At 43.6% G+C, this 24,701-nt stretch overlaps 2 protein-coding genes across 3 annotated transcripts in view; both read right to left on the bottom strand.

Moving 5' to 3' along the window:
- The window catches only part of LOC121551651 (delphilin-like), a 38,679-nt gene extending 37,252 nt beyond the window's left edge, over positions 1-1,427 (bottom strand). For both annotated transcript variants that reach the window (XM_045211048.1, XM_045211049.1), the window contains exon 1: positions 1,141-1,427. In XM_045211048.1, coding sequence (XP_045066983.1) covers positions 1,141-1,427 — 287 coding nt within the window. The remainder of the gene's footprint in view (positions 1-1,140) is intronic.
- A 444-nt stretch (positions 1,428-1,871) lies between these two features.
- LOC121551891 (delphilin-like) lies at positions 1,872-24,379 on the bottom strand. Its single transcript, XM_041864571.1, has 5 exons — positions 24,298-24,379; positions 21,234-21,634; positions 20,588-20,920; positions 20,193-20,347; positions 1,872-1,938 (listed from the first exon to the last, which is right to left on the bottom strand). Exons 1-5 carry the CDS (start codon positions 24,377-24,379, stop codon positions 1,872-1,874), a joined length of 1,038 nt encoding a protein of 345 aa, XP_041720505.1.
- Positions 24,380-24,701: the final 322 nt, after the last annotated feature.

The following is a 24,701-nucleotide window of genomic DNA, read 5'->3' as shown; positions in this document are numbered from 1 at the left end:
GTCATAGGCAGCATTCCTCCTCCTCCAAACAGGGTGAGTTGAGTTGATGCCAAAGAGCTCCATTTTGGTCTCATCTGACCACAACACTTTCACCCAGTTCTCCTCTGTATATGTGCTTTCTTGAGGAGGGGTACCTTGCAGGCGCTGCAGGATTTCAGTCCTTCACGGCGTAGTGTGTTATCAATTGTTTTCTTGAGATCATTGACAAGATCCTCCCGTGTAGTTCTGGGCTGATTCCTCACCGTTCTCATGATCATTGCAACTCCACGAGGTGAGATCTTGCATGGAGCCCCAGGCCAAAGGAGATTGACAGTTATTTTGTGTTTCTTCCATTTGCGAATAATCGCACCAACTGTTGTCACCTTCTCACCAAGCTGCTTGGCGATGGTCTTGTAGCCCATTCCAGCCTTGTGTAGGTCTACAATCGGGTCCCTGACATCCTTGGAGAGCTCTTTGGTCTTGGCCATGGTGGAGAGTTTGGAATCTGATTGATTGATTGCTTCTGTGGACAGGTGTATTTTATACAGGTAACAAACTGAGATTAGGAGCACTCCCTTTAAGAGTGTGCTCCTAATCTCAGCTCGTTAGCTGTATAAAAGACACCTGGGAGCCAGAAATACTTATTTCCCTCATTAAAATGCAAATCAATTTATAACATTTTTTACATGCGTTTTTCTGGATTTTTTTGTTGTTATTCTGTCTCTCACTGTTCAAGTAAACCTACCATTAAAATTATAGACTGATAATTTCTTTGTCAGTGGGCAAACATACAAAATCAGCAGGGGATCAAATACTTTTTTCCCTCACTGTAACACAGAGACTCTTGTCTATGCCACTTTTACAGATGACTAACTGACAGACTTCATTCTATAATACCTGATCCAACATATCAATCATCAGCCAGCGTGGGCTTATCAGCATAGTCAACTAAGACTCTGTACTATCATTGGCTAAGGCCAGGGTGGTCAACTAAAACTCTGTACTATCATTGACCGACTGGCCAATTAGAGCCTAATTCACACTATAGGGCAATACCAAGCCAAGCCGAGCTGTTACTGCACTGGCCTGGTTACGCTTCCACCATAGTTTATGTAACCATGCAATATTCCCTGAAGTGTGAATCAGGCTAAAGACTCTTACCTGCGAAGGGCTGCAGCGTTTCCAGCGTGCCCCGCGATGAGTGAGGTGGTCTTCCTGAGGCCACGGATGGGGGGCATCACGCCCTCCTCGGCATGCGTTCGGGGGACGGAGCTGGCCCGGGTGGACACCAGCAGGCGCTCCGGGTGGTCCTCGCTGCGGCTTCGGCGCAGGCGGTTGCGGCTGGGGTCGCTGAAGCTCCTCCCCTTGAGCCGGCCGATCAGGCTCTGGGACACGACGTCATCGAAGCGCTCCCGGTGCTTCTTAGGGATGAAGATTCTGGCAAACATGGTGGATGGAATAGTAAACATGAATCCCTATTCTGTTACTGGCAATGGTCAGACCCACTGTCAGAGACAGAGAGGCTACTAGAGACTTAGAAGAACCAGCACTGTTTCAGAGGAGAGAGAGCGAGTGTGAGTGAGAGAGAGAGAGAGAGACAGAGAGAGAGAGAGAGAGAGAAAGAGAGAGACAGAGAGAGGGAGGGAGGGAGGGAGCGAGCGAGGGAGGGAGGGAGGGAGAGAAAGAGTGTGAGTGAGAGAGAGAGAGAAAGAGTGTGAGAGAGAGAGTGAGAGAGAGAGAGAAAGAGTGTGATTGACAGAGAGAGAGAGAGAGAGAGAGAGAGAGAGGGGGGGGTTCTTAATTTCCTTTTATTTTGATTCCTGTTAGCTGTCAGTGGCTCCTTTCCCTAGTGTCCAGTCCACTCTAAAGCCACATATTTGGGGCAACACAGGCTACCAACCAGGCACCCTGTGGTGGTTCAGGAAGCGCTCCTTGGGGAACACAACAGACTTTAACAGGCTGGTGAACACAGACTCAAGAGACAGACACAGAGGGTTTCAATCCAAATCCTCCAGAAGCTAGTAAACACCATCCTGTACAGCAGGCGTTGATATAACACAAAAATAGCATCCAGGTTGAGAAAAAGCATCTCAGTTGATGGTGAAAAGCTTATAAATCCCATTAAATGATCTTTAAAAACAAATTTAGTCCAAGACAGAAACAGTTAGGCTATCAGATGAAATGAGTTCTGTACGCAGCTTGGTATCCAAATAACTGATGTGAAATCAGCAGCATCAGCAACTCTCTATCCATAGAATCCCCTGGGAGAGAGTTGAGCGAGGTGAGACAGCAGATAGGGGAAGAGAGGAGGTAGGTCAACAGTAGCTCTACTGAGTGTGTGTCTGTTGGTGGAGATGAGGATAGCGTAGACCCTTCCCTGAGCCTCTCTCACTAGCAGCTCCAGGTGTGAACACCCTGAAGAATTGACAGCAGCACACAGCTACTGTACGGGAACGAGAGCAGACACAATCCCTCTGTATACCACCTCTATAGAGAAAACTCCCCCTCTCTCCTTCTCTCCATATCTCTATTTCCCACTCCATCCCTGCACTCTCTCTCTCTCTCTCTGTCTCTGTCTCTTTCTCTCGCATAAGCATTGAATTGTTTCTGTCAAATTGAGCTACAATACATTAGCAGAGTGATGCCTACACAGCTGTCAAACTTCAAACACAACTGTATAAAGTTCCCTCTATAGCACACATCCCACTGTTGAGAATAAAGTGATTCAACCAAGCAGAGGAAGAAAGATTTGTCTTTGTTTCCAAGCTGTTACATTACAGTTTACATAATATGTAAATTATACAGCAGATGGTCTTCGAACACATTAATGAAGACGCAAAGAAAATATGTAGTAGGACCGCTACTCTGTAAACCTATAGTGAGTTTGTTTTATAAGACCAAAGCTGTTGGAGTCGAAACATTGCCAATGTGGGTGCAGGAATAAAGCACAGGAGCAGCATACACTATCTTTTTGGCACTGGAATAGACATTTTGGGATTTGCATATTATCACCTACACACTATCCTTTAATAATCAGCTGCCATACCATGTTTGATGAAACACCAGGGGGAGGAAGTGATGGTGTTCGCTAGAATATTCATCCTCAGGGACAGATTTCTAATCAAGGCACAAAAGACCAACCAATGAAAGGCATATGAATGTTCTTAAGCAATGGATCAGGAAGTAAAATTATATAATACAAGCGAATGAGCAAGCGTTCATGAATACAGGCACACACACACACACACACACACACACACAGATATTTGGAATCCTACTTCTGGAATCAATCAGAGAAGAGTCTTAGGAGGAAGCTAGTGTGGAGGAGGGAGATAGAATGGTGACTTCTGTTTTAATTAAAGATCGATATAAGATGTTGAAATGTTGAGCCCCTCTGTCACTTCTCTATTTCTAAATGTTGAGCCCCTCTGTCACTCCTCTATTTCTAAAGGTAGCTTAGTGGTTAAGAGTGTTGTGCCAGTAACCGAAAGGTCGCTGGTTCTAATCCCCAAGCCAACTAGGTGAAAATCTGTCGATGTGCCCTTGAGCAAGGCACTTAACCCTAATTGCTCCTGTAAGTCGCTCTGGATAAGAGCGTCTGCTAAATGACTAAAAATTTAAAAATGTAAATGTTGAGCCCCTCTGTCACTCCTCTATTTCTAAATGTTGAGCCTCTCTGTCACTCCTCTATTTCTAAATGTTGAGCCTCTCTGTCACTCCTCTATTTCTAAATGTTGAGCCTCTCTGTCACTCCTCTATTTCTAAATGTTGAGCCCCTCTGTCACTCCTCTATTTCTAAACTGAGACAATGACTCACACAGGTAGACAGTAGACAAGTATACAGGAGTGAATAGCAGTAAAACTACTCACACAGTCCAAATTTATTGCCAGAGCCTTGTATTTAGAATAGCTTGACTTGGCTATTGCATGTCCTGTTTTGAGTATTTTGTATATACCATATACTGTATTCAGTTTTTCTTGATTGCTGAGACAATAGGGTTGACACTGTGACTGATAAGCATTAGAGCAGGTCAATTATAGAAGGAGAAATGGTCACCTACTGTATCACACCATAATACTAGTGGATAATAATAGTCAGACAGACAATACAGACACTATAATTAAATGCTTCCCAGCCAGCAGCCATCCATCCATCCAGACAGGCAGCCATCCATCCATCCAGACAGACAGCCATCCATCCATCCAGACAGGCAGCCAGCTAGTCCTGACCTGGCCACCTTGCCTCCTACGCACACCCTGCCATGCAGCCGCCAGCCAACACCTTCCTCTTGACCTCTCCACATTGTTGTTTGTGTGTGTGTGTGAGTTTCTGTGTGTGTCCCAGAGTGATTAACCAGCGAGGGGGCAGACGAGTGCGCTACAGCAGAATGTTATCCTTTGTGGAGAGCTCTCCAGTCACCTAAAGAGCAAAGCATTAGTGGAGCACCACCGGCATTTAGCAGACATCGAATGCAGCCTGATTAGGATAATTGGAAATGTATTGAAATAATAGCAGACTGTCTGTGACTGGGAGATGTGTGGCTGGTTAAGGACAGGTGTGTGTGTGTGTGTGTGTGTGTGTGTGTGTGTGTTTGTGTGTGTGTGTGTGTGTGTTTGTGTGCCCCAAATTACTCCTTAAGTATCAACACATTTAGATACACACAGATACAATCAAAGACTATTGGAAACACAATCAATACCAAAACTGACCCTGTCATACTCCTCCATACCTTCCACCCTGGAGAATACAGTAGGCTACATTAGGGGTTGGATTGCTAAACATTCTTCAAAAAATGGGCCCTATTTGTAGTGGTCTTCATAGAAACCACAGTTGATCAATTCAAAACAATCGGCAGGTTGGTGGTTTTTTAATTGAGGCCATTGTACATTTCCATATTTATCCACAATATGGAGTCATCAGTCACCGTCCCTGGTTGCGCCAGCAACACAGGTACAGACCACTCTCTACTGCTCCCCAGAGGAAAGACCTGGCACTGCAGCAGGAGAACTGAAATATGAAAAGAGGCTGAGCATTACAGAGAAATCATTAATCTTGAAGACAGTATCTGACCAAATTAAGCGAGATTTGCGTTCTGGGTTGCATAACACAGTAATAAGCACATTGATTCTTGTTTGAGTGGCAGGTTTCCCCCATATAATTATTCTTATTCTAATTATTTCCACAACCTATGAATAGCACCAAACTCAAATGTACTTAGCTCTTTTTGCCTCCCTGCCACAACTCTTCAGAGCCATGCACCTGAATGTAACAAGTTAACAGACTAAGCCTACCATAGAGACAGAAATAGAGGCAGAGAGAAAGAGAGAGAGAGAGAGAAAGAGGTTATTTTAATAGGCCACGGAGTGCTAGGCCTACCTGCTGTAGTTCCAGGTAGTCATGTAATCTACTTCAAAAGGCTAGGGTTAGGCTATGTAGGCCATTGAGCCTCTATTGAGAGGTCACTCACCATGCAGTCAAGACAAAATTGAGGATGAGAAACTTAGAAAAAGTATATCCAGTCCACACTACAGGCCCAGTTCCCTTGTCTTTCGGTCCCACTCCCAAGCACTTTGTCCTACGTAGACCCAACCTCTTGTGCACAGGGTCTGAAAACTTTGGATAGGTGAAATAACACAGCATCAGACCTTTCTGCCCTGAACCAAAGTTAAAGAAAACTTAAATTATTCTTCCATGTTGAGTAGTGATGTAGGCCCCTGTGATGCCCTCAATTAAAAGCAGGTCGTGTCTATCTATAACTAGAGATGGAGGAGGGGTGGACCAAGGACGCGCCATGCTCAGGGATGAATGACAACCAGAATGTGGGAAACTTATTAAGGAAAAACCATGTCAATTATCTCCTGAGACCCAGTTAGGAGAGATGAGAAATCAGATTCACATGCCGATGTGTAGTAGGCTGTTACTGTAGCCTACCAGGGTAGAGAGAGGAGAGCTTAGACACAACAACTATAAATGGAGAAAGTAATGGGGGTGCTGTATTATGTCTTGTAATACCTTTAGCATAACACAGTGAAAAATAGGTCCATCTATGGTCAACATTATAAGGTACAGGGAGATTTAACTATTACACATACAAGTGTTTCAATAATTGCAAACATTGTATTTATTTTACGGAATAATATCAAACTTTAATATGGACTTCAAGCAATAGAAACACTATTGTAAGCCAAGGGCACAAATTCTCAGTTGATGCTATTTTCACAATAAGGCAATAGGGTTTGACAAAAGAGAAATCACAGCAACTCTCATGTCCAAGCTTTAGTAATAATAACATCAACAAATGCTCAAACCTAATGTCAACTCAGCGCTAAACAAGGTAAGAACACAACTAAGATGAAAGCACACATACCACCATACCGAAAGTGGCGGGAGATGCTCCTATCCCTCCCCATGGCTCTTCAGGTTACCAGGAAGTTGTGAAAGAGCTCTGTACGAGAAGGTAAGTAGACGTCTCTCCGTTCTTAACAAGACTAATTAATCCTCGTGGTTTAAATAAAGAAAATAACTCTCCAGGAGAAACAGGAAGAGAGGAAGAAGGTGAGCTTGCTGCAGGGTAGGAAGCCAGCCGCCCAATGAGAGAGAGAGATGGTAACAGTAGAGAAGAGTAAAAAGTGTGGCGCTCTCTCTCAAAATTCTCAAAACCTCCAAAACATCCTCAGGAGGACAGCGTCAGATGATACGCCTCTCTTTGTTTCGCTCCTCTTCCTCCTCCTCTCCTCCTCTTCCTTTTCCTTGACTACTGGGTCACCCAGGGGTGGTCATGGCAACCACTCGATTCCAGAATGCTCATGTGTGTCCAAGGTGTCACCCAAAGTGAGAATGGAAGAGACTTAAGGATTAATCGTCTCGTCTCTCAGAGGATGGAGGGAGGAACGGGTGAGGAGGGAGAGAGGAGAGGAGAGTCCCTTCTGAATTACAGAGGCAGGTCAGCACAGACTGTGAGATCCACTGATGAGCAAATTACGTAATGGGATGGATAGAAAATAGTTGAGGTCTGTTATATGAATCAGAGAATCACACATCAATTGCAACAACAGTAGCCAACAGTACAGCGGTGGAATCTCCCCCAGAAAACCTACTCACAGGGGACTCTTTAAACACTACTTACCAACTTTACCCAAACTATTAGCGAGGACATACAGCAATAAAAAGTATCTGTAACTCTCCAGTTAACGAGACATATAAACAATGCTCCAATATTTTCTGACTTTCAATTGACTATTTGCCCACATAATGTCAAATAACTACCACATAACATTGCAGGACATACTGCACTGTACGCTCTTATCCAAAGCTGTATCATATCAAACTATATGTTTTGCAGAACTTTAAAGTGTTCCAGCACTTGCTAACCCATGGGTTGTTAGGCAGTTTAAGAAGTTCTGCTGGCGACTGCGTCAGAAATTTAAGGGAGAATTTATTAAAGGAAGTAGGCTGCTTAAAAATAGAACACATCCGTGGGGAGAGATGGGTAGATTGGCTGGGACAGAGGCACAAGCTGGCTGGTCAAGTTTAGAAGAAGCTAGAGAGGACAGTGACTTCACCTCTGTATCCACAGGGCACGTGCACACCAAGGCAGTGATAATCAAAGAGAGATGAGGAAAGTTAATGAAAGATAATGAAAAAGAGAGAGAGAGAGAGAGAATAATAACGTCTGTGAAAACACCCAGTGACAGATCATCTGGGTCCATCCATTATAAACACCATAATATATTATTATGAGCCCATATTAAAACATTGCCACTGTCATATTAACTGAGAGCTCATATTGATGAGAGGGACTGAGACAGTTGTGGAGGTGTGACGCACATACTGCTGTTCTCACATGGTAATCCATGTAGGGAGGCAGTGGAGATGTAGCCTCGTACGAACCATCCTGATCTCGCGAGCTCACATTCGGTTTCACTACACGGAATGTGAGCTCGCGAGATCAGGATGGTTTGTACGAGGCTAGTGGAGATGCATATGTTAGTGAAATCTAGCCCATCTCTGCCCATCAGCAAAGGTCAGAGGGATGAAAACAGTAGAGTACAGCAAGCAGCACATGACAATCTACATTAGTCCAGGTGGCAACAGCAGGAGCTGCAAGGTTTTAGACTATATCCCAGAGACTGAACCTCATCAGCAACCATTTACACCAATCAGGAAAGTCAATTTGCAGCAGCAGCAGCAGCTGAGTTAGCCACAGGTTTGTGCAGGGTTGGTGGTAGCTAACTAGCTAGTCTCCCTCAGCTTAAGGGTTGGCTAATGCTAGTAAGCTAGCATTAGCGCTCAGCATCTTTAAGCTATTGGGTGTCAGTCAGAGTTATTTAACAGTATATTTAGTGAATAGGCAAGCTAAGGATGTTGATATAAGTCATAATATTAGGAAAAGTGTTTATTTCCAGCGAGTGTACAGTTGAAGTCGGAAGTTTACATACACTTAGGTTGGAGTCATTAAAACTTGTTTTTCAACCACTACACACATTTCTTGTTAACAAACTATAGTTTTGGCAAGTAGGTTAGGACATCTACTTTGTGCATGACACAAATAATTTTTCCAACAATTGTTTACAGACAGATTATTTCACTTATAATTCACTGTATCACAATTCCAGTCGGTCAGAAGTTTACATACACTAAGTTGACTGTGCCTTTAAACAGCTTGGAAAATTCCAGAAAATGATGTCATGGCTTTAGAAGCTTCTGATAGGCTAATTGACATCATTTGAGTCAATTGGAGGTGTACCTGTGGATGTATTTCAAGGTATACTTTCAAACTCAGTGCCTCTTTGCTTGACATCATGGGAAAATAAAAAGAAATCAGCCAAGACCTCAGAAAATAAATTGTAGACCTCCACAAGTCTGGTTCATCCTTGGGAGCAATTTCCAAATGCCTGAAGGTACCACGTTCATCTGTACAAACAATAGCACGCAAGTATAAACACCATGGGACCACGCAGCCGTCATACCGCTCAGGAAGGAGACGCATTCTGTCTCCTAGAGAAGAACGTACTCTGGTGCGAAAAGTGCAAATCAATCACAGAACAACAGCAAAGGACCTTGTGAAGATGCTGGAGGAAACAGGTACAGAAGTATCTATATCCACAGTAAAACGAGTCCTATATCGACATAACCTGAAAGGCCGCTCAGCAATGAAGAAACCACTGCTCCAAAACTGCCATAAAAATGCCAGACTACAGTTTGCAACTGCACATGGGGACAAAGATCGTACTTTTTTGAGAAATGTACTCTGGTCTGATAGAACTGTTTGCCCATAATGACCATTGTTATGTTTGGAGGAAAAAGGGGAATGATTTCAAGCCGAAGAACACCATCCCAACCTTGAAGCACGGGGGTGGCAGCATCATGCTGTGGGGGTGCTTTGCTGCAGGATGGACTGGTGCACTTCACAAAATAGATGGCATCATGAGGAAGGAAAATGATGTGGATATCTTGAAGCAACATCTCAAGACATCAGTCAGGAAGTTAAAGCTTGGTCGCAAATGGGTCTTCCAAATGGACAATGACCCCAAGCATACTTCCAAAGTTCTGGCAAAATGGCTTAAGGACAACAAAGTCAAGGTATTGGAGTGGCCATCACAAAGCCCTGACCTCAATCCTATAGAAAATCTGTGGGCAGAACTGAAAAAGCGTGTGCGAGCAAGAAGGCCTACAAAACTGACTCAGTTACACCAGCTCTGTGAGGAGGAATGGGCCAAAATTCACCCAACTTATTGTGGGAAGCTTGTGGAAGGCTACCCGAAACGTTTGACCCAAGTTAAACAATTTAAAGGCAATGCTATCAAATACTAATTGAGTGTATGTAAACGTCTGACCCACTGGGAATGTGATGAAAGTAATAAAAGCTTAAATAAATAATTCTCTCTACTATTATTCTGACATTCCACATTCTTAAAATAAAGTAGTGATCCTTACTGACCTAAAACAGGGAATTCTTACTAGGATTAAATGTCAGGAATTGTGAAAAGCAGAGTTTAAATGTATTTGGCTAAGGTGTATGTAAAAACTTCCGACTTCAACTGTATTTGATGGGTTTGGCTGGGTAGCCACTTCGGTAGCTACTTTTTTTGGCTCATGTCTCTTTATATTCGTATAGCCTAGGGGCTATGTAGCTTCTTATCTGTCATGTTTGGAATTTTGTTGCTCTATTTTGCGGACACTTGAATTTTTCTTTACAGCTGAGTTGCCCTGATCGTGTCAGTATACAGTAACTTAAAAATGAACTAATGACATATTGCACCTCTACCTTGCTACCTTGCAGATGAGCCAAGGAGGACAGATGAGAACAGCAGGCCAATGGAGCACTTACAACAGCAGCAGCCAGGGGCAACTGGTAGGGAAGAGGATGATTTAGGTGACCCAGACACAGGCCCAAAACAAGTTAAGCTACCCCACTATCCCCTTGATCATTTTGGATTGCAAAACTAAAGAGAGACACCAGACAAGACACAGAGACAGCAACAGAACAGTAGATGATGGAGAAGACACCAGACAAGACACAGAGACAGCAACAGAACAGTAGATGATGGAGAAGACACCAGACAAGACACAGAGACAGCAACAGAACAGTAGATGATGGAGAAGACACAAGACAAGACACAGAGACAGCAACAGAACAGTAGATGTTGGAGAAGACACCAGACAAGACACAGAGACAGCAACAGAACAGTAGATGTTGGAGAAGACACCAGACAAGACACAGAGACAGCAACAGAACAGTAGATGATGGAGAAGACACCAGACAAGACACAGAGACAGCAACAGAACAGTAGATGATGGAGAAGACACCAGACAAGACACAGAGACAGCAACAGAAGAATAGGATGGAGAGAGATACCAGAAGAACAGAACAGACCATAACAGAAGAGAATAGAAAAAGGAGACAGCAACAGACAAGACACAGACAGCAATAGACAAGACACAGACAGCAACAGTCAAGACAGAGAAAGTGACAGAAGAGCGCAGATGGAGCGACAACAGAGGTGGGTTGAGCACACAGTAGACTGTATCATTTCAAGCTTCTCTGTAGATTCCAATTAGTTTTATTTATTTGCACAAATTATAACAGGTGAAATACAGACAATGAAACGTAAAACATGGTTTACAAAGAATTTGCAGGTTAGGTGAAAAGCCAGTGAAATTACTATTAAAACAATTGTTTAATTTTACACTTTTTACAACCAGGAAAGGAAAAGAGAGGAGGGTTGACAGTAACATAAAAGACTAAGGTACAGCAACAGAAGATGGCAGACAAGAGACAGCAACTGACAACACATAGAAAGCGATGGAGAGAGGCAGAGGAGGGGTGAGCACACAGTAGACTGTATCACTTAAAGCTGCTCTATGGATTCTAATTACTGCAATGTGTGAGAGAGAGAGAGAGAGAGAGAGAGAGAGAGAGAGAGAGAGAGAGGGGGGGGGGGTACTGTGGGATTATTTAATCAGTTTGGTTTATTGGACAGCCCAGAGTCTGTTTGAAGTTGTTGAGTGGTATGGAGGTTTTTGGCAATACGTTGTAAATATATTTTTTCCAGAGTAGAGAGACTCCCAGTAGCAACTGCAATTGAGTACTGGCAGTGTCTGCTGTGGGAGGTGGGAAGGTGCAAGTTACCTGAAAAAGATCTAATCTCTCAATGTGCACCAAATTCATGCATTTAGCTGTTGAAATTACTTCTTATTTTTTTTGCTGGGGGAGGATGCCCCTGGACACCCCTACTGGCTTTGGGCTAACCCCTGCATGTCTTCAAATCCTACAAAACACCCCTGATGAGAGCAGAGAAGTCTTTTGGAGTAAGATTCTGCTGTGACAGATACAAATGAGACCCAAATTACATTATCTTCTCCCATTATCACATTATGTTACATTACCTCTTACCTCACCTCCCACTGAGGGAGGGAGCAGACTAAACTCTCTCCAGTCAACACTGGTTATGTAATAATAATATGAGCCTTCTGTTTTTGGAGGGGGGAGAGTGAGCTAGGAATATTCCTTGATGGTGAGAGAAACTCATCGTAACTGCACAAAATTGATGAGAAGGAGAAAGCAACAAACAACGCCCATTAAAAAGCCAGGACATACATTTATTTTGACAATTGATAACACGTAAACTAGAATTTACCTTTGGTAGCCTAGCTATCAACTGAGTATTAGTACCATTGCGTTCTGACAAAACAGTCCTGTCTACCAACCATCATTAGTACAGTTGTTGACAAATAGCAGCAATTTTCTAAACTCCAGACTCTATGACATTTCGACATATCAGCTGGCATTATCAATTACAGGAAGATGAGAGGAACACAAAACTGATCAAACTGGCCAAAGGCTTAGTCAAATAAACCAAAATCCTCCCCATCACCAGACAGATGCAGTGAAATGTGTTTTACAGGGTCACTAATAGTAGTACAGCGCCCCTGGATCAAATTAACGTAAAGTGCCTTGCTCAAGGGCACATAGACAGATATTTTTCACCTTGTCGGCTCAGGTTTTCGAACCAGCGACCTTTCGGTTACTGGCCCAATGCTACAACCGCTAGGCTACCTGCCGCCCCTATGCTGTATCTTATTGAGTACACAATACCTGCATAACTGTCTATTTCACAACACCTGCCCAAATCACAGTACTAACATCACTCAGATCACCAGGCAGCAGTACTCACCTGAAGCAGGTCATCATCAGCAGCATCGCTTTCTGCAGGGTTTATAAATCCAAACCAGAGGAAGGAACAGTGTGTGTGTGTGTATGTGTGTGAGTGCGTGCGTGTATGTGTGTGTGTGTCCAAAGCCTGTCACTGCAGTGTGCAGATGCAGCAGATGTGTGTGAGAGTGACTGCGTGTGTGCATCTCCCTAACACCAACAGCAAAGTGCCTGCAGAGAAGCTAAGAGCTGGATAAAGAGACTGAAAAAATGATGATAATCAACAATGTGATGCAAAAAATGTGTGTGTATATAAGTCTCTCAGACACACAGAAAGTGCCTGCGCACACAAAAATGTTTGTTTTCTATTTCGCTATCAATGCTAAGAAGAAAGAAACGTGATATTCCCTGGGGACTTTGACAGTTTTCCTCTGTACCTGAAGGATAAATGGCCTGGCTCACAAATGTCACTCTATTACCTACATAGTGCACTAGTTTAGACCAGAGCCTGGTTAAAAGTAGTGCACTATATAGGGAATAGGGTGCCATTTGGGACGCATCCATTGAGTATGCAAACCAAACTGACATCTCCAGCCCGAGGAGGATTTCAAACAGGCAGTCCTCACCACGAGACAGCCCACTGGTGACATCTGATCAAAGTCATTGAGCTTCGTCACATAACTAATTCTGTTCCTCCCACCTTTCTGAGGAAGAATTATGAGGAAAGCAGTTTTTCGATTAAATATTGATTGTCATGCAATTAAATTGCTCTTGTTCCTCCAATGCAGACCTATTGTTGTTCAAGATTACCATATCGATTAATACCTCAGCCAGGGCCTGTATTTATAAAGCATCTCAGAGTAGGAGTTCTGATCTAGGATCAGGTCCCCCCTGTCCATATAATTCTATTCAATATGATCTAACAGGCTAAACTAATCCTAGATCAGCACACTTACTGGTCCTGGTCGGTTAAACACACTAAGGTCTACTAGACTCTCCCCAAGCTCATTGCTGTGTAATAGAACACTAAAACACAAAGGGTATTGGTAGACCACTTGAATATGATTCATTACAATGAACATTCAAAGCTCCCCCTGTGGGTAAAATCAATTGTCCTGATCCAATGCACAGTAAGTCATCCAGGTGAGCTGAACTGAACCAATCGATCTAAATGGACGAGATCGATTTTGGATTGCTCAAAGGGTTCAGTTTTCGCGGACTGCTCCATATTTTCTCACAAACGTGCAACTCAATCAGGTTCCATTCAATTCAATACAACGGTATTAGCCCCCTTGGGGGCAATTAGGAATAATACACCATGTGATGAAACTAAGATTTTACCATAAATCATAAACATTATACACATATGTTCAGTATATGGACATCATAGCATTTCACGTCTGAGCCATCCCTGTAAGCAACCTCGATGAAACATATCCAATATTAAAGCACTAATCATATCACACACATGCACACAAACAAAGAAACAAACAGATTTGTTGATTTTGTACGTTTGCCCACTGACAAAGAAATGATCAGTCTATAATTTTAATGGTAGGTTTATTTGAACAGTGAGAGACAGAATAACAACAAAAAAATCCAGAAAAATGCATGTCAAAAATGTTATAAATTGATTTGCATTTTAATGAGGGAAATAAGTATTTGACCCCCTCTCAATCAGAAAGATTTCTGGCTCCCAGGTGTCTTTTATACAGGTAACGAGCTGAGATTAGGAGCACACTCTTAAAGGGAGTACTCCTAATCTCAGCTTGTTACCTGTATAAAAGACACCTGTCCACAGAAGCAATCAATCAATCAGATTCCAAACTCTCCACCATGGCCAAGACCAAAGAGCTCTCCAAGGATGTCAGGGACAAGATTGTAGACCTACACAAGGCTGGAATGGGCTACAAGACCATCGCCAAGCAGCTTGGTGAGAAGGTGACAACAGTTGGTGCGATTATTCGCAAATGGAAGAAACACAAAATAACTGTCAATCTCCCTCGGCCTGGGGCACCATGCAAGATCTCACCTCGTGGAGTTGCAATGATCATGAAAACGGTGAGGAATCGGCCCAGAACTACACGGGAGGATATTGTCAATGATCTCAAGGCAGCTGGGACCATAGTCACCAAGAAAACAATTGGTAACACACTACGCCGTCAAGGACTGAAATCCTGCAGCGCCCGCAAGGTCCCCATGCTCAAGAAAGCACATATACAGGGCCGTCTGAAGTTTGCCAATGAACATCTGAATGATTCAGAGGAGAACTGGGTGAAAGTGTTGTGGTCAGATGAGACCAAAATCGAGCTCTTTGGCATCAACTCAACTCGCCGTGTTTGGAGGAGGAGGAATGCTGCCTATGACCCCAAGAACACCATCCCCACCATCAAACATGAAGGTGGAAACATTATGCTTTGGGGGTGTTTTTCTGCTTAGGGGACAGGACAACTTCACCGCATCAAAGGGACGATGGACGGCGCCATGTACCGTCAAATCTTGGGTGAGAACCTCCTTCCCTCAGCCAGGGCATTGAAAATGGGTTGTGGATGGGTATTCCAGCATGACAATTACCCAAAACACATGGCCAAGGCAACAAAGGAGTGGCTCAAGAAGAAGCACATTAAGGTCCTGGAGTGGCCTAGCCAGTCTCCAGACCTTTAATCCCATAGAAAATCTGTGGAGGGAGCTGAAGGTTCGAGTTGTCAAACGTCAGGCTCGAAACCTTAATCACTTGGAGACGATCTGGAAAGAGGAGTGGGACAAAATCCCTCCTGAGATGTGTGCAAACCTGGTGGCCAACTACAAGAAACGTCTGACCTCTGTGATTGCCAACAAGGGTTTTGCCACCAAGTACTAAGTCATGTTTGCAGAGGGGTCAAATACTTATTTCCCATATTAAAATGCAAATCAATTTATAACATTTTTGACATGTGTTTTTCTGGATTTTGTTGTTGTTATTCTGTCTCTCACTGTTCAAATAAACCTACCATTAAAATTATAGACTGATCATGTCTTTGTCAGTGGGCAAACGTACAAAGTCAGCAGGGGATCAAATACTTTTTTCCCTCACTGTATATATTGTGGCTTCTATCAATGTAATTGTCGGCATCATTTCCAATCCCCCTTATATATTGTTTTATAAATATATATTATTTTAAATATATATAAACTACCGTTCAAAAGTTTGGGGTCACTTAGACATTTCCTTGTTTTCCATGAAAACATACATGAAATGAGTTAGAATAGGAAATATAGCAAAATGAATAGTAAATGTAGTCATTGACAAGGTTAGAAATAATGATTTTTAATTGAAATAATAATTGTGTCCTTCAAACTTTGCTTTCGTCAAAGAATCCTCCATTTGCAGCAATTACAGCCTTGCAGACCTTTGGCATTCTAGTTGTCAATTTGTTGAGGTAATCTGAAGAGATTTCACCCCATGCTTCCTGAAGCACCTCCCACAGGTTGGATTGGCTTGATGGGCACTTCTTACGTACCATACGGTCAAGCTGCTCCCACAACAGCTCAATAGGGTTGAGATCCGGTGACTGTGCTGGCCACTCCATTATAGACAGAATACCAGCTGACTGCTTGTTCCCTAAATAGTTATTGCATAGTTTGGAGCTGTGCTTTGGGTCATTGTCCTGTTGTAGGAGGAAATTGGCTCCAATCAAGCGCCGTCCACAGGGTATGGCATGGCGTTGCATGTGATAGCCTTCCTTCTTCAAGATCCCTTTTACCCTGTACAAATCTCCCACTTTACCACCACCAAAGCACCTCCAGACCATCATTGCCTCCACCATGCTTGACAGACGGCATCAAGCACTCCTCCAGCATCTTTTCATTTGGTCTGTGTCTCACAAATGTTCTTTTTTGTGATCCGAACACCTCAAACTTCGATTAGTCTGTCCATAACACTTTTTTCCAATCTTCCTCTGTCCAGTGTCTGTGTTCTTTTGCCCATCTTAATCTTTTATTTTTATTGGCCAGTCTGAGATATGGCTTTGTCTTTGCAACTCTGCCTAGAAGGTCAGCATCCCGGAGTCACCTCTTCACTCTTGACGTTGAGACTGGTGTTTTGCGGGTACCATTTAATGAAGCTGCCAGTTGAGGACCTGTGAGGCGTCTGTTTCTCAAACTAGACACTCTAATGTATTTGTCCGCTTGCTCAGTTGTGCACCGGGGCCTCCCACTTCTCTTTCTATTCTGGTTAGAGCCAGTTTGCGCTGTTCTGTGAAGGGAGTAGTACACAGCGTTGTACGAGATCTTCAGTTTCTTGGCAATTTCTCGCATGGAATAGCCTTCATTTCTCAGAACAAGAATAGACTGACGAGTTTCAGAAGAAAGTTATTTGTTTCTGGCCATTTTGAGCCTGTAATCGAACCCACAATTGCTGATGCTCCAGATACTCAACTAGTCTCAAGAAGGCCAGTTTGATTGCTTCTTTAATCAGCATAACAGTTTTCAGCTGTGCTAACATAATTGCAAAAGGGTTTTCTAATGATCATTTAGCCTTTTTAAATGATAAACTTGGATTAGCAAACACAACGTGCCATTGGAACACAGGACTGATGGTTGTTGATAATGGGCCTCTGTACGCCTATGTAGATATTCCATTAAATATCAGCCGTTTCCAGCTACAATAGCCATTTACAACATTAACAATGTCTACACTGTTACATTTTTTTGTGTATTAAAATAACATCAGATTGATCAGAAATAATAATAATAATAAATAATAATAATATGCTATTTAGCAGACGCTTTTATCCAAAGCGACTTACAGTCATGTGTGCATACATTTTTACGTATGGGTGGTCCTCTGTAGCTCAATTGGTAGAGCATGGCGCTTGTAACGCCAGGGTAGTGGGTTCGATCTCCGGGACCACCCATACGTAAAAATGTATGCACACATGACTGTAAGTCGCTTTGGATAAAAGCGTCTGCTAAATAGCATATTATTATTATTATTATTTCTGATCAATTTGATGTTATTTTAATGGACAAAAAAATTGCTTTTCTTTCGAAAACAAGGACATTTCTAAGTGACCCCAAACTTTTGAACGGTAGTGTATATATATATATATATATATATTTTTAATGTATATATTTTCCTTTATTATTTTCCCCTAACCCTACCACCCCTCACCTAATTGGCGTAAACTAATGGACAACAACACTTAGGCTTCCACTTCCAGCTTACAGTGAGGGAAAAAAGTATTTGATCCCCTGCTGATTTTGTACGTTTGCCCACTGACAAAGACATGATCAGTCTATAATTTTAATGGTAGGTTTATTTGAACAGTGAGAGACAGAATAACAACAAGAAAATCCAGAAAAACGCATGTCAAAAATGTTATGAATTGATTTGCATTTTAATGAGGGAAGTATTTGACCCCTCTGCAAAACATGACTTAGTACTTGGTGGCAAAACTCTTGTTGGCAATCACAGAGGTCAGATGTTTCTTGTAGTTGGCCACCAGGTTTGCACACATCTCAGGAGGGATTTTGTCCCACTCCTCTTTGCAGATCTTCTCCAAGTCATTAAGGTTTCGAGGCTGATGTTTGTCAACTCGAACCTTCAGCTCCCTCCACAGATTTTTTATGGGATTAAGGTCTGGAGACTGGCTAGGCCACTCCAGGACCTTAATGTGCTTCTTCTTGAGCCACTCCTTTGTTGCCTTGGCCGTGTGTTTTGGGTCATTGTCATGCTGGAATACCCATCCACAACCCATTTTTCAATGCCCTGGCTGAGGGAAGGAGGTTCTCACCCAAGATTTGACGGTACATGACGCCGTCCATCGTCCCTTTGATGCGGTGAAATTGTCCTGTCCCCTTAGCAGAAAAACACCCCCAAAGCATAATGTTTCCACCTTCATGTTTGATGGTGGGGATGGTGTTCTTGGGGTCATAGGCAGCATTCCTCCTCCTCCAAACACGGCGAGTTGAGTTGATGCCAAAGAGCTCGATTTTGGTCTCATCTGACCACAACACTTTCACCCAGTTCTCCTCTGAATCATTCAGATGTTCATTGGCAAACTTCAGACGGCCCTGTATATGTGCTTTCTTGAGCATGGGGACCTTGCGGGCGCTGCAGGATTTCAGTCCTTGACGGCGTAGTGTGTTACCAATTGTTTTCTTGGTGACTATGGTCCCAGCTGCCTTGAGATCATTGACAATATCCTCCCGTGTAGTTCTGGGCCGATTCCTCACCGTTTTCATGATCATTGCAACTCCACGAGGTGAGATCTTGCATGGTGCCCCAGGCCGAGGGAGATTGACAGTTATTTTGTGTTTCTTCCATTTGCGAATAATCGCACCAACTGTTGTCACCTTCTCACCAAGCTGCTTGGCGATGGTCTTGTAGCCCATTCCAGCCTTGTGTAGGTCTACAATCTTGTCCCTGACATCCTTGGAGAGCTCTTTGGTCTTGGCCATGGTGGAGAGTTTGGAATCTGATTGATTGATTGCTTCTGTGGACAGGTGTCTTTTATACAGGTAACAAGCTGAGATTAGGAGCACTCCCTTTAAGAGTGTGCTCCTAATCTCAGCTCGTTACCTGTATAAAAGACACCTGGGAGCCAGAAATCTTTCTGATTGAGAGGGGGTCAAATACTTATTTCCCTCATTAAAATGCAAATCAATTTATAACATTTTTGACATGCGTTTTTCTGGATTTTTTTGTTGTTATTCTGTCTCTCACTGTTCAAATAAACCTACCATTAAAATTATAGACTGATCATTTCATTGTCAGTGGGCAAACATACAAAATCAGCAGGGGATCAAATACTTTTTTTCCCCTCACTGTATATAGTACATACTATATACATTTTAGGGACAAGGTATATTTTACATTAGTTATCATTTGTTTGTTTTTAATCCCACCCTTCAGCTCCCCTCAACACCTCTCATCTATCTCTGAACACCATCCCGTTTTGATTTCTATTTGCCATATATTTTTCAACTATGCTGGGATGTTTCACAAAAGTTCTGAACCTATATACATTTTACACAGTATATTTTACATTAGTTATCTCGTTTATTTTTTATTTTTAGTCCCACCCTTCAGCTCCCCTCAACACCTCTCATCTATCTCTGAACACCATCCAGTTTTGATTTCTATTTGCCATATAATCTTCAACTGTTGGGGAGTTAAAAAAAAATAATATTATGACACCCCCCCAGTACATTTCGAACTGTCCCTTATAGGGTAAGCATTAGAATAGTCTAAGTCGCCTCAATATTTGCAGCCATAGGTGATAATATCTCTCTAGGAGCTGATCCGTTGTCAGTATTGTGGAATCATTCTCCTTCTAACGACGCACTTAGTGAACGTTCTCTCTATGTGGTGTTTTGGGAAACGCATGTGACAACTTTGGCCGTTATAGGAACGATGCATTGTTAAAACATTCGTAAGCTTAAGATCCATCGCTATTGGGAAACAGGGCTCTTGTCTGACCCCTTATTCAACATCTCTTCATTATAAAAATCTGACCATGACGTAATGCCACAAAGAGGCAGCATGACAGTGTGTTATAATCAGCTGATTGGTACCTGACGCTGTCAATCAGCTGCTGATGGTCCTCATTGGTTAAGATGTCCGGGAGGGCTTCAGCTAGGTTCTCCACGTTCCTCTCGGCTGCGTACTGTTTCAGAACACCAAACAGCTGTTCCTTTATATCTGGTTCATCACCAAGCACCTCCTCCACCTGCAAGAAGATAAACACAACTTCCTGTTGACGTGGGCTTGTGTGTGTGGAGACCTCCACAGATGGAGACACAGACAGAGACAGAGATGGAGACAGAGACAGAGACAGAGATGGAGACGGAGACAGACACAGACACAGACACAGAGACAGAGTCGGAGATGGAGACAGACAGAGAGACAGACAAAGATGCAGACACACACACACTCACCCTACACACACACACCCCTGCCACCCACACACCTTCTTGTTAAACTCCAGGGCCTTGTGTGCACGGTCCTGCCTGACGCTATCCCCGCTCAGTGACACCTCCCTCATACTGTGGCTGAGGCGCTTGATCCTCCGTCTCATACTGAGCACGCCCAGACGCAGTGGGCGCCCCTGCGCCACCTTGATCATGGCCGCCGCCGTTTCGTGATACTTGACGGGGATCCCGTTGACCTCCATGACGTAGTCGCCGGCCCGGAGGCCGCTGCGGCCCGCCGGGGAGTTGGGCAGGCAGTCATCCACCAGGAGGGGGCAGTCTCCTACGATGGTGAAGCCGAAACGGCCGTCGGGGCCTGGGTTGATGTCCATCTAGGGAATGGGAACCAACAGTCAGATTAAAATTAGATGTGAAGTCAATGAACTGTCTATTTGATAAGTATCTGCATGGAAAGTAATGGAAGTTGTTTTAAAAGTACATGTCATTTTGCCCTAGACTTATGTGTTACCCAGCTCACAGTTCCAGATCAGTAGTAGTGATCACACTGGGGCTTATGTAACATGCAACAACACTGTCACAAACAACTCCTATCTGCCTTTCAAAAATGTCTCTAATGAAAAACCGAGGTCAAACGTCCACTATCTGCATCACTGAAGCCTAAATGACCTCCCATCTGTTCCAGACCTGTTCTATGCGTGACACCACTCCGATGCTGGGGGGTACAGTCTTCAGAGTCTGTGCCAGGGCCACCAAGGCCTGGGTGCTGAGAGAGGACACCTCCTGGCCCTCGATGTCCACCACCTGGTCCCCAGGCTGCAGGCCCGCCAGGTAGGCACTGCTGCCCTCAATCACAGACAGGATGTAGCTGGGGCCCGCGCCCCCCAGAGTGAACCCAAACTCCTCCGGCCAGTTCTGATTGGTCGCCGGGAGGGTCAGGTCTGGAGAGTAGTCAGGATTGGGTTGGTTACTTAAGCCTGTTATACATAGCCTGGGTGCCAGTCTGTTTCTGCTGTCTTGACAACTCCTTATGGTACATGTTTGACTTAGCAATGACAGCAATGTAGTTGGCAAGAGCACAAACAGATCTGGGACCAGGATACTTCTAACACAAACACTGCTATTACCAAGGTCTAGAGTCCATGCTTTTCTCAAATACTATCCCCAAATATAGCAGATTATAGACACAGGCACATGCACGCCTCCTGCTGTGGTAGAATGGTAAAACATTATGGGTACTTATTTGTTTTACACCAGTAGGAGGCGTGGCGAGATTCAGGAACTATAATGAGAATCCAGGTTTCCCCAAATACACTGGTGGAGACCCAGGTAAGACCAGGGTCAGACCTGCCTCTGGACAAGGGATCCAAAGCAGGGTCTGATAATCTGGGATGACCTGAACTGAAGACAGAGCCCAGGTAAAACCAGGGTACCTTGATGTATTTGGGGCATAAGAGTGTAGATTATTTTAATAACAATGTCATGCAATGTCACATTATGATACCATTTAAATGGAGACTCAGCGATATGAGCAGCTGTGTGAAGAACCAAAGCTACTGGAGAGTGAGTGCCATGCAAGAGGCTGCACTTGTGAGCATGCACACCACAGAGCATCTGCACATGTTCACGAGAGTTTGCGTCACTCTCCTGCAACGTGATAGCTGCGTGACAACAACAGCGGAGGAGATTTGCCTCTTGCTTCGCGCTCTTTGATGTTTTGGAAGTCATCCCGATCTGCTAACGGTACATTTGTATCGCTGAGTCTACCTTTAACTACATTGTAGTCTCTTCTCACAGTTGCTTGTCTCACTGAGGCGGAGACAAGCGGCAGTGAAGAGACTACTACACTGTAGCTGTACTTGACTGACCCGGGTTCAAATAATATTTGAAATAATTGTAAATACTTTATCTGGGCTTGATTGAGCTTGCCAAGCACAATTGAACCAATGGAATAGTTGCAAATCCCACCCATCTGGAACCCCAGGCAACTAAAGCAAACTGTAAAAGTATTTGAAAGATTTAAAATAGTATTTCAACCCAGATCTGGGACTTGAAACTAGTTTAAAAGTCTTACTGATATTCATTGGATTATTCATTGGAGGACAGCCCATTTGTTGACGGAAAGCATCATCTGAATGGGCGAGAGAACCAGAGACTGAAGCATCACAAAAATGAAATGGGTTGAGAAGGTTTTTCTGCTCTTAAGGGGCATCCACAATGGTCGAACACAGTGGTATCACTTTTTAACAGACACTATCATACCTCCATAGTATAACGCCCCGCTTGGAGGGTTCGAGAGTGGAACATCAACTATAGGAAAAAACGTGACTTTATTATATAATAGCAATCAATAAGAAATAACTTAATAACAAATAAATATAATTTTATTCTGAAGAGTGAATATAGTCAATGTTTAGAGAGATCAAATATAAGCACCACCTGTCCTCTCCATCAAGAACAGGTCAAACTGAATATACGTTTCCACCATATTGTTTTTACCGAAGTTCCTTCAAGTTCCTTTAAGACCAGTGATCATGAAGGACAGAACATGAGGGAAGGATGCTGTTTTAGACTGTTGGGACTCAGCCTGTCTGTCATATCTTTCTGTTCTGAACTGCTGGCCCTCCCCTGGTCACTGGCCTCATTCTCATACTGCAACTCAATACTCTAAAATGGCTTCCTATCCTCGTTTCCGCTCACTCATCTGCACTGAACAGACGCGATAGCTGAAGGCAAAGTGGCAGAGACAGGCCTATCAAAATGACTTGCTTTCTCTTGTCCAGTTGTTTCAGATCAGTGCAGTTGAAGGAAAGCTGGATACAACGGGAGGAAACGTCTTTAGAGTATTGAGATGTACCCAATCATTCTCCTCTCTCTCCTGTACCAGACTGTTAACCTCCCAACACTGGAGTCTACAGCCGCAGCCTCATTCATTTTAATAGGCCATATGATAATGTAATCCTATGAGGATTAATGTTTAATGAAAAGATGAATGGGTTCCATGACTACAGCAGGCAGTTTATGAAATTTCAGTACAAGTCAATGACTTAAGTGGCAATCTTTCTTTCATTAGCAAGGGGTGCATGAAGACACACGCACACGCGCACACACACACACACACACACACACACACTCGCTCTCTCTCTCTTTCAGTCTCTCTTCTTCTCTCTCTCTCTCTCAGCACCAATGTGTATAGGTAGTCTATTGTATGTTGAACAAGAAATGGATGGTCAGGATTAGATCAGTTTGAGACAATTCAAAAGAGAAAATCTGACTACAGTGGCATCATGACATATTTCTACACTGCCTTTGCAGGGAAAATAAAAAAGTAATGGTGTTATGAAAATGTACGAGCCCCGGATTATCCGGATAAAAGTTCAGAACACAGCAAGTGAGAACACGTCGTTCTATATTTCACTTTGTAAGCCTCCATGTATTGGGTCATAAAACAACAAAGTCTAAAGTAACGTGTCAAAATAAATTAGGACATCTTAGACCTGTGAGAAAGTACATTGGTTAAATCAAACATTTCTTTCTCTGATGTTCCAGGACACACAACCCCACCGTCGAGATTAAACTTCCCACAGCCTTCTTCTCCCTTCTCCAAATCTGAAATAGTTGTGAAGCCTGCGACCTAGATACACACACAGCTTTAGTCCTTTTGTTATCTTCTGTCTCCTCTCCTCTCTCCAGAAGAGAGGGATGAAGCAGATAAGAGGAATAATAAAAAGGAATTAAAGTAAAGACTTACAGAAATCTTTGGAGGCACCGCGAGGTCCAGACTTGCTCTGGCGCAGTGAGAAGCGGCCCTTGCGGCTCAGAAAGCGCCTCATCTTGACCCTGGTGGTGTCCACTGAGAGGTCAAGGTTCGCGAGGACACGTCCAGCCAACGGCCCAAAGTCCCCGTCTCTGGTGCCCACTCACACCCTTACCCTCTCTCTGGCTCCCGTACCCAGCTCCAGCACCCCCACCAAGACCTACAACCCAAGCCCTCTCAGGAGGTCACATCAGTGTACAAGTAGGCTGATGTCTCCCTTTCCAGGATCAAAGAACCAGAGGTATGGAGCAAAGAAGGAGGAGGAGGCTGGGAGAGAGAGGAGTCGGTCTGTAAGTCAGGCTCCCCATCGCAGGTAGGATCTGCCGGCCCACAGCCCT

The sequence above is a fragment of the Coregonus clupeaformis genome, chromosome 35 (genome assembly GCF_020615455.1).
Source record: "Coregonus clupeaformis isolate EN_2021a chromosome 35, ASM2061545v1, whole genome shotgun sequence".
NCBI lineage: Eukaryota > Metazoa > Chordata > Actinopteri > Salmoniformes > Salmonidae > Coregonus > Coregonus clupeaformis.
The sequence above is the reverse complement of the archived record's forward strand: the minus strand, read 5'-3'. Positions and strand labels throughout refer to the sequence as shown.

Excerpts from the sequence above, each read along its gene's own strand:
- LOC121551891 (XM_041864571.1), bottom strand. The coding sequence starts at position 24,379 with ATGAGGCGCTTTCTGAGCCGCAAGGGCCGCTTCTCACTGCGCCAGAGC. Across the intron at positions 20,921-21,233 it reads TGGTGTCACGCATAGAACAG|ATGGACATCAACCCAGGCCC; the intron begins GTCTGGAACAGA and ends CCCATTCCCTAG. Across the intron at positions 20,348-20,587 it reads CCCTGGAGTTTAACAAGAAG|GTGGAGGAGGTGCTTGGTGA; the intron begins GTGTGTGGGTGG and ends ATCTTCTTGCAG.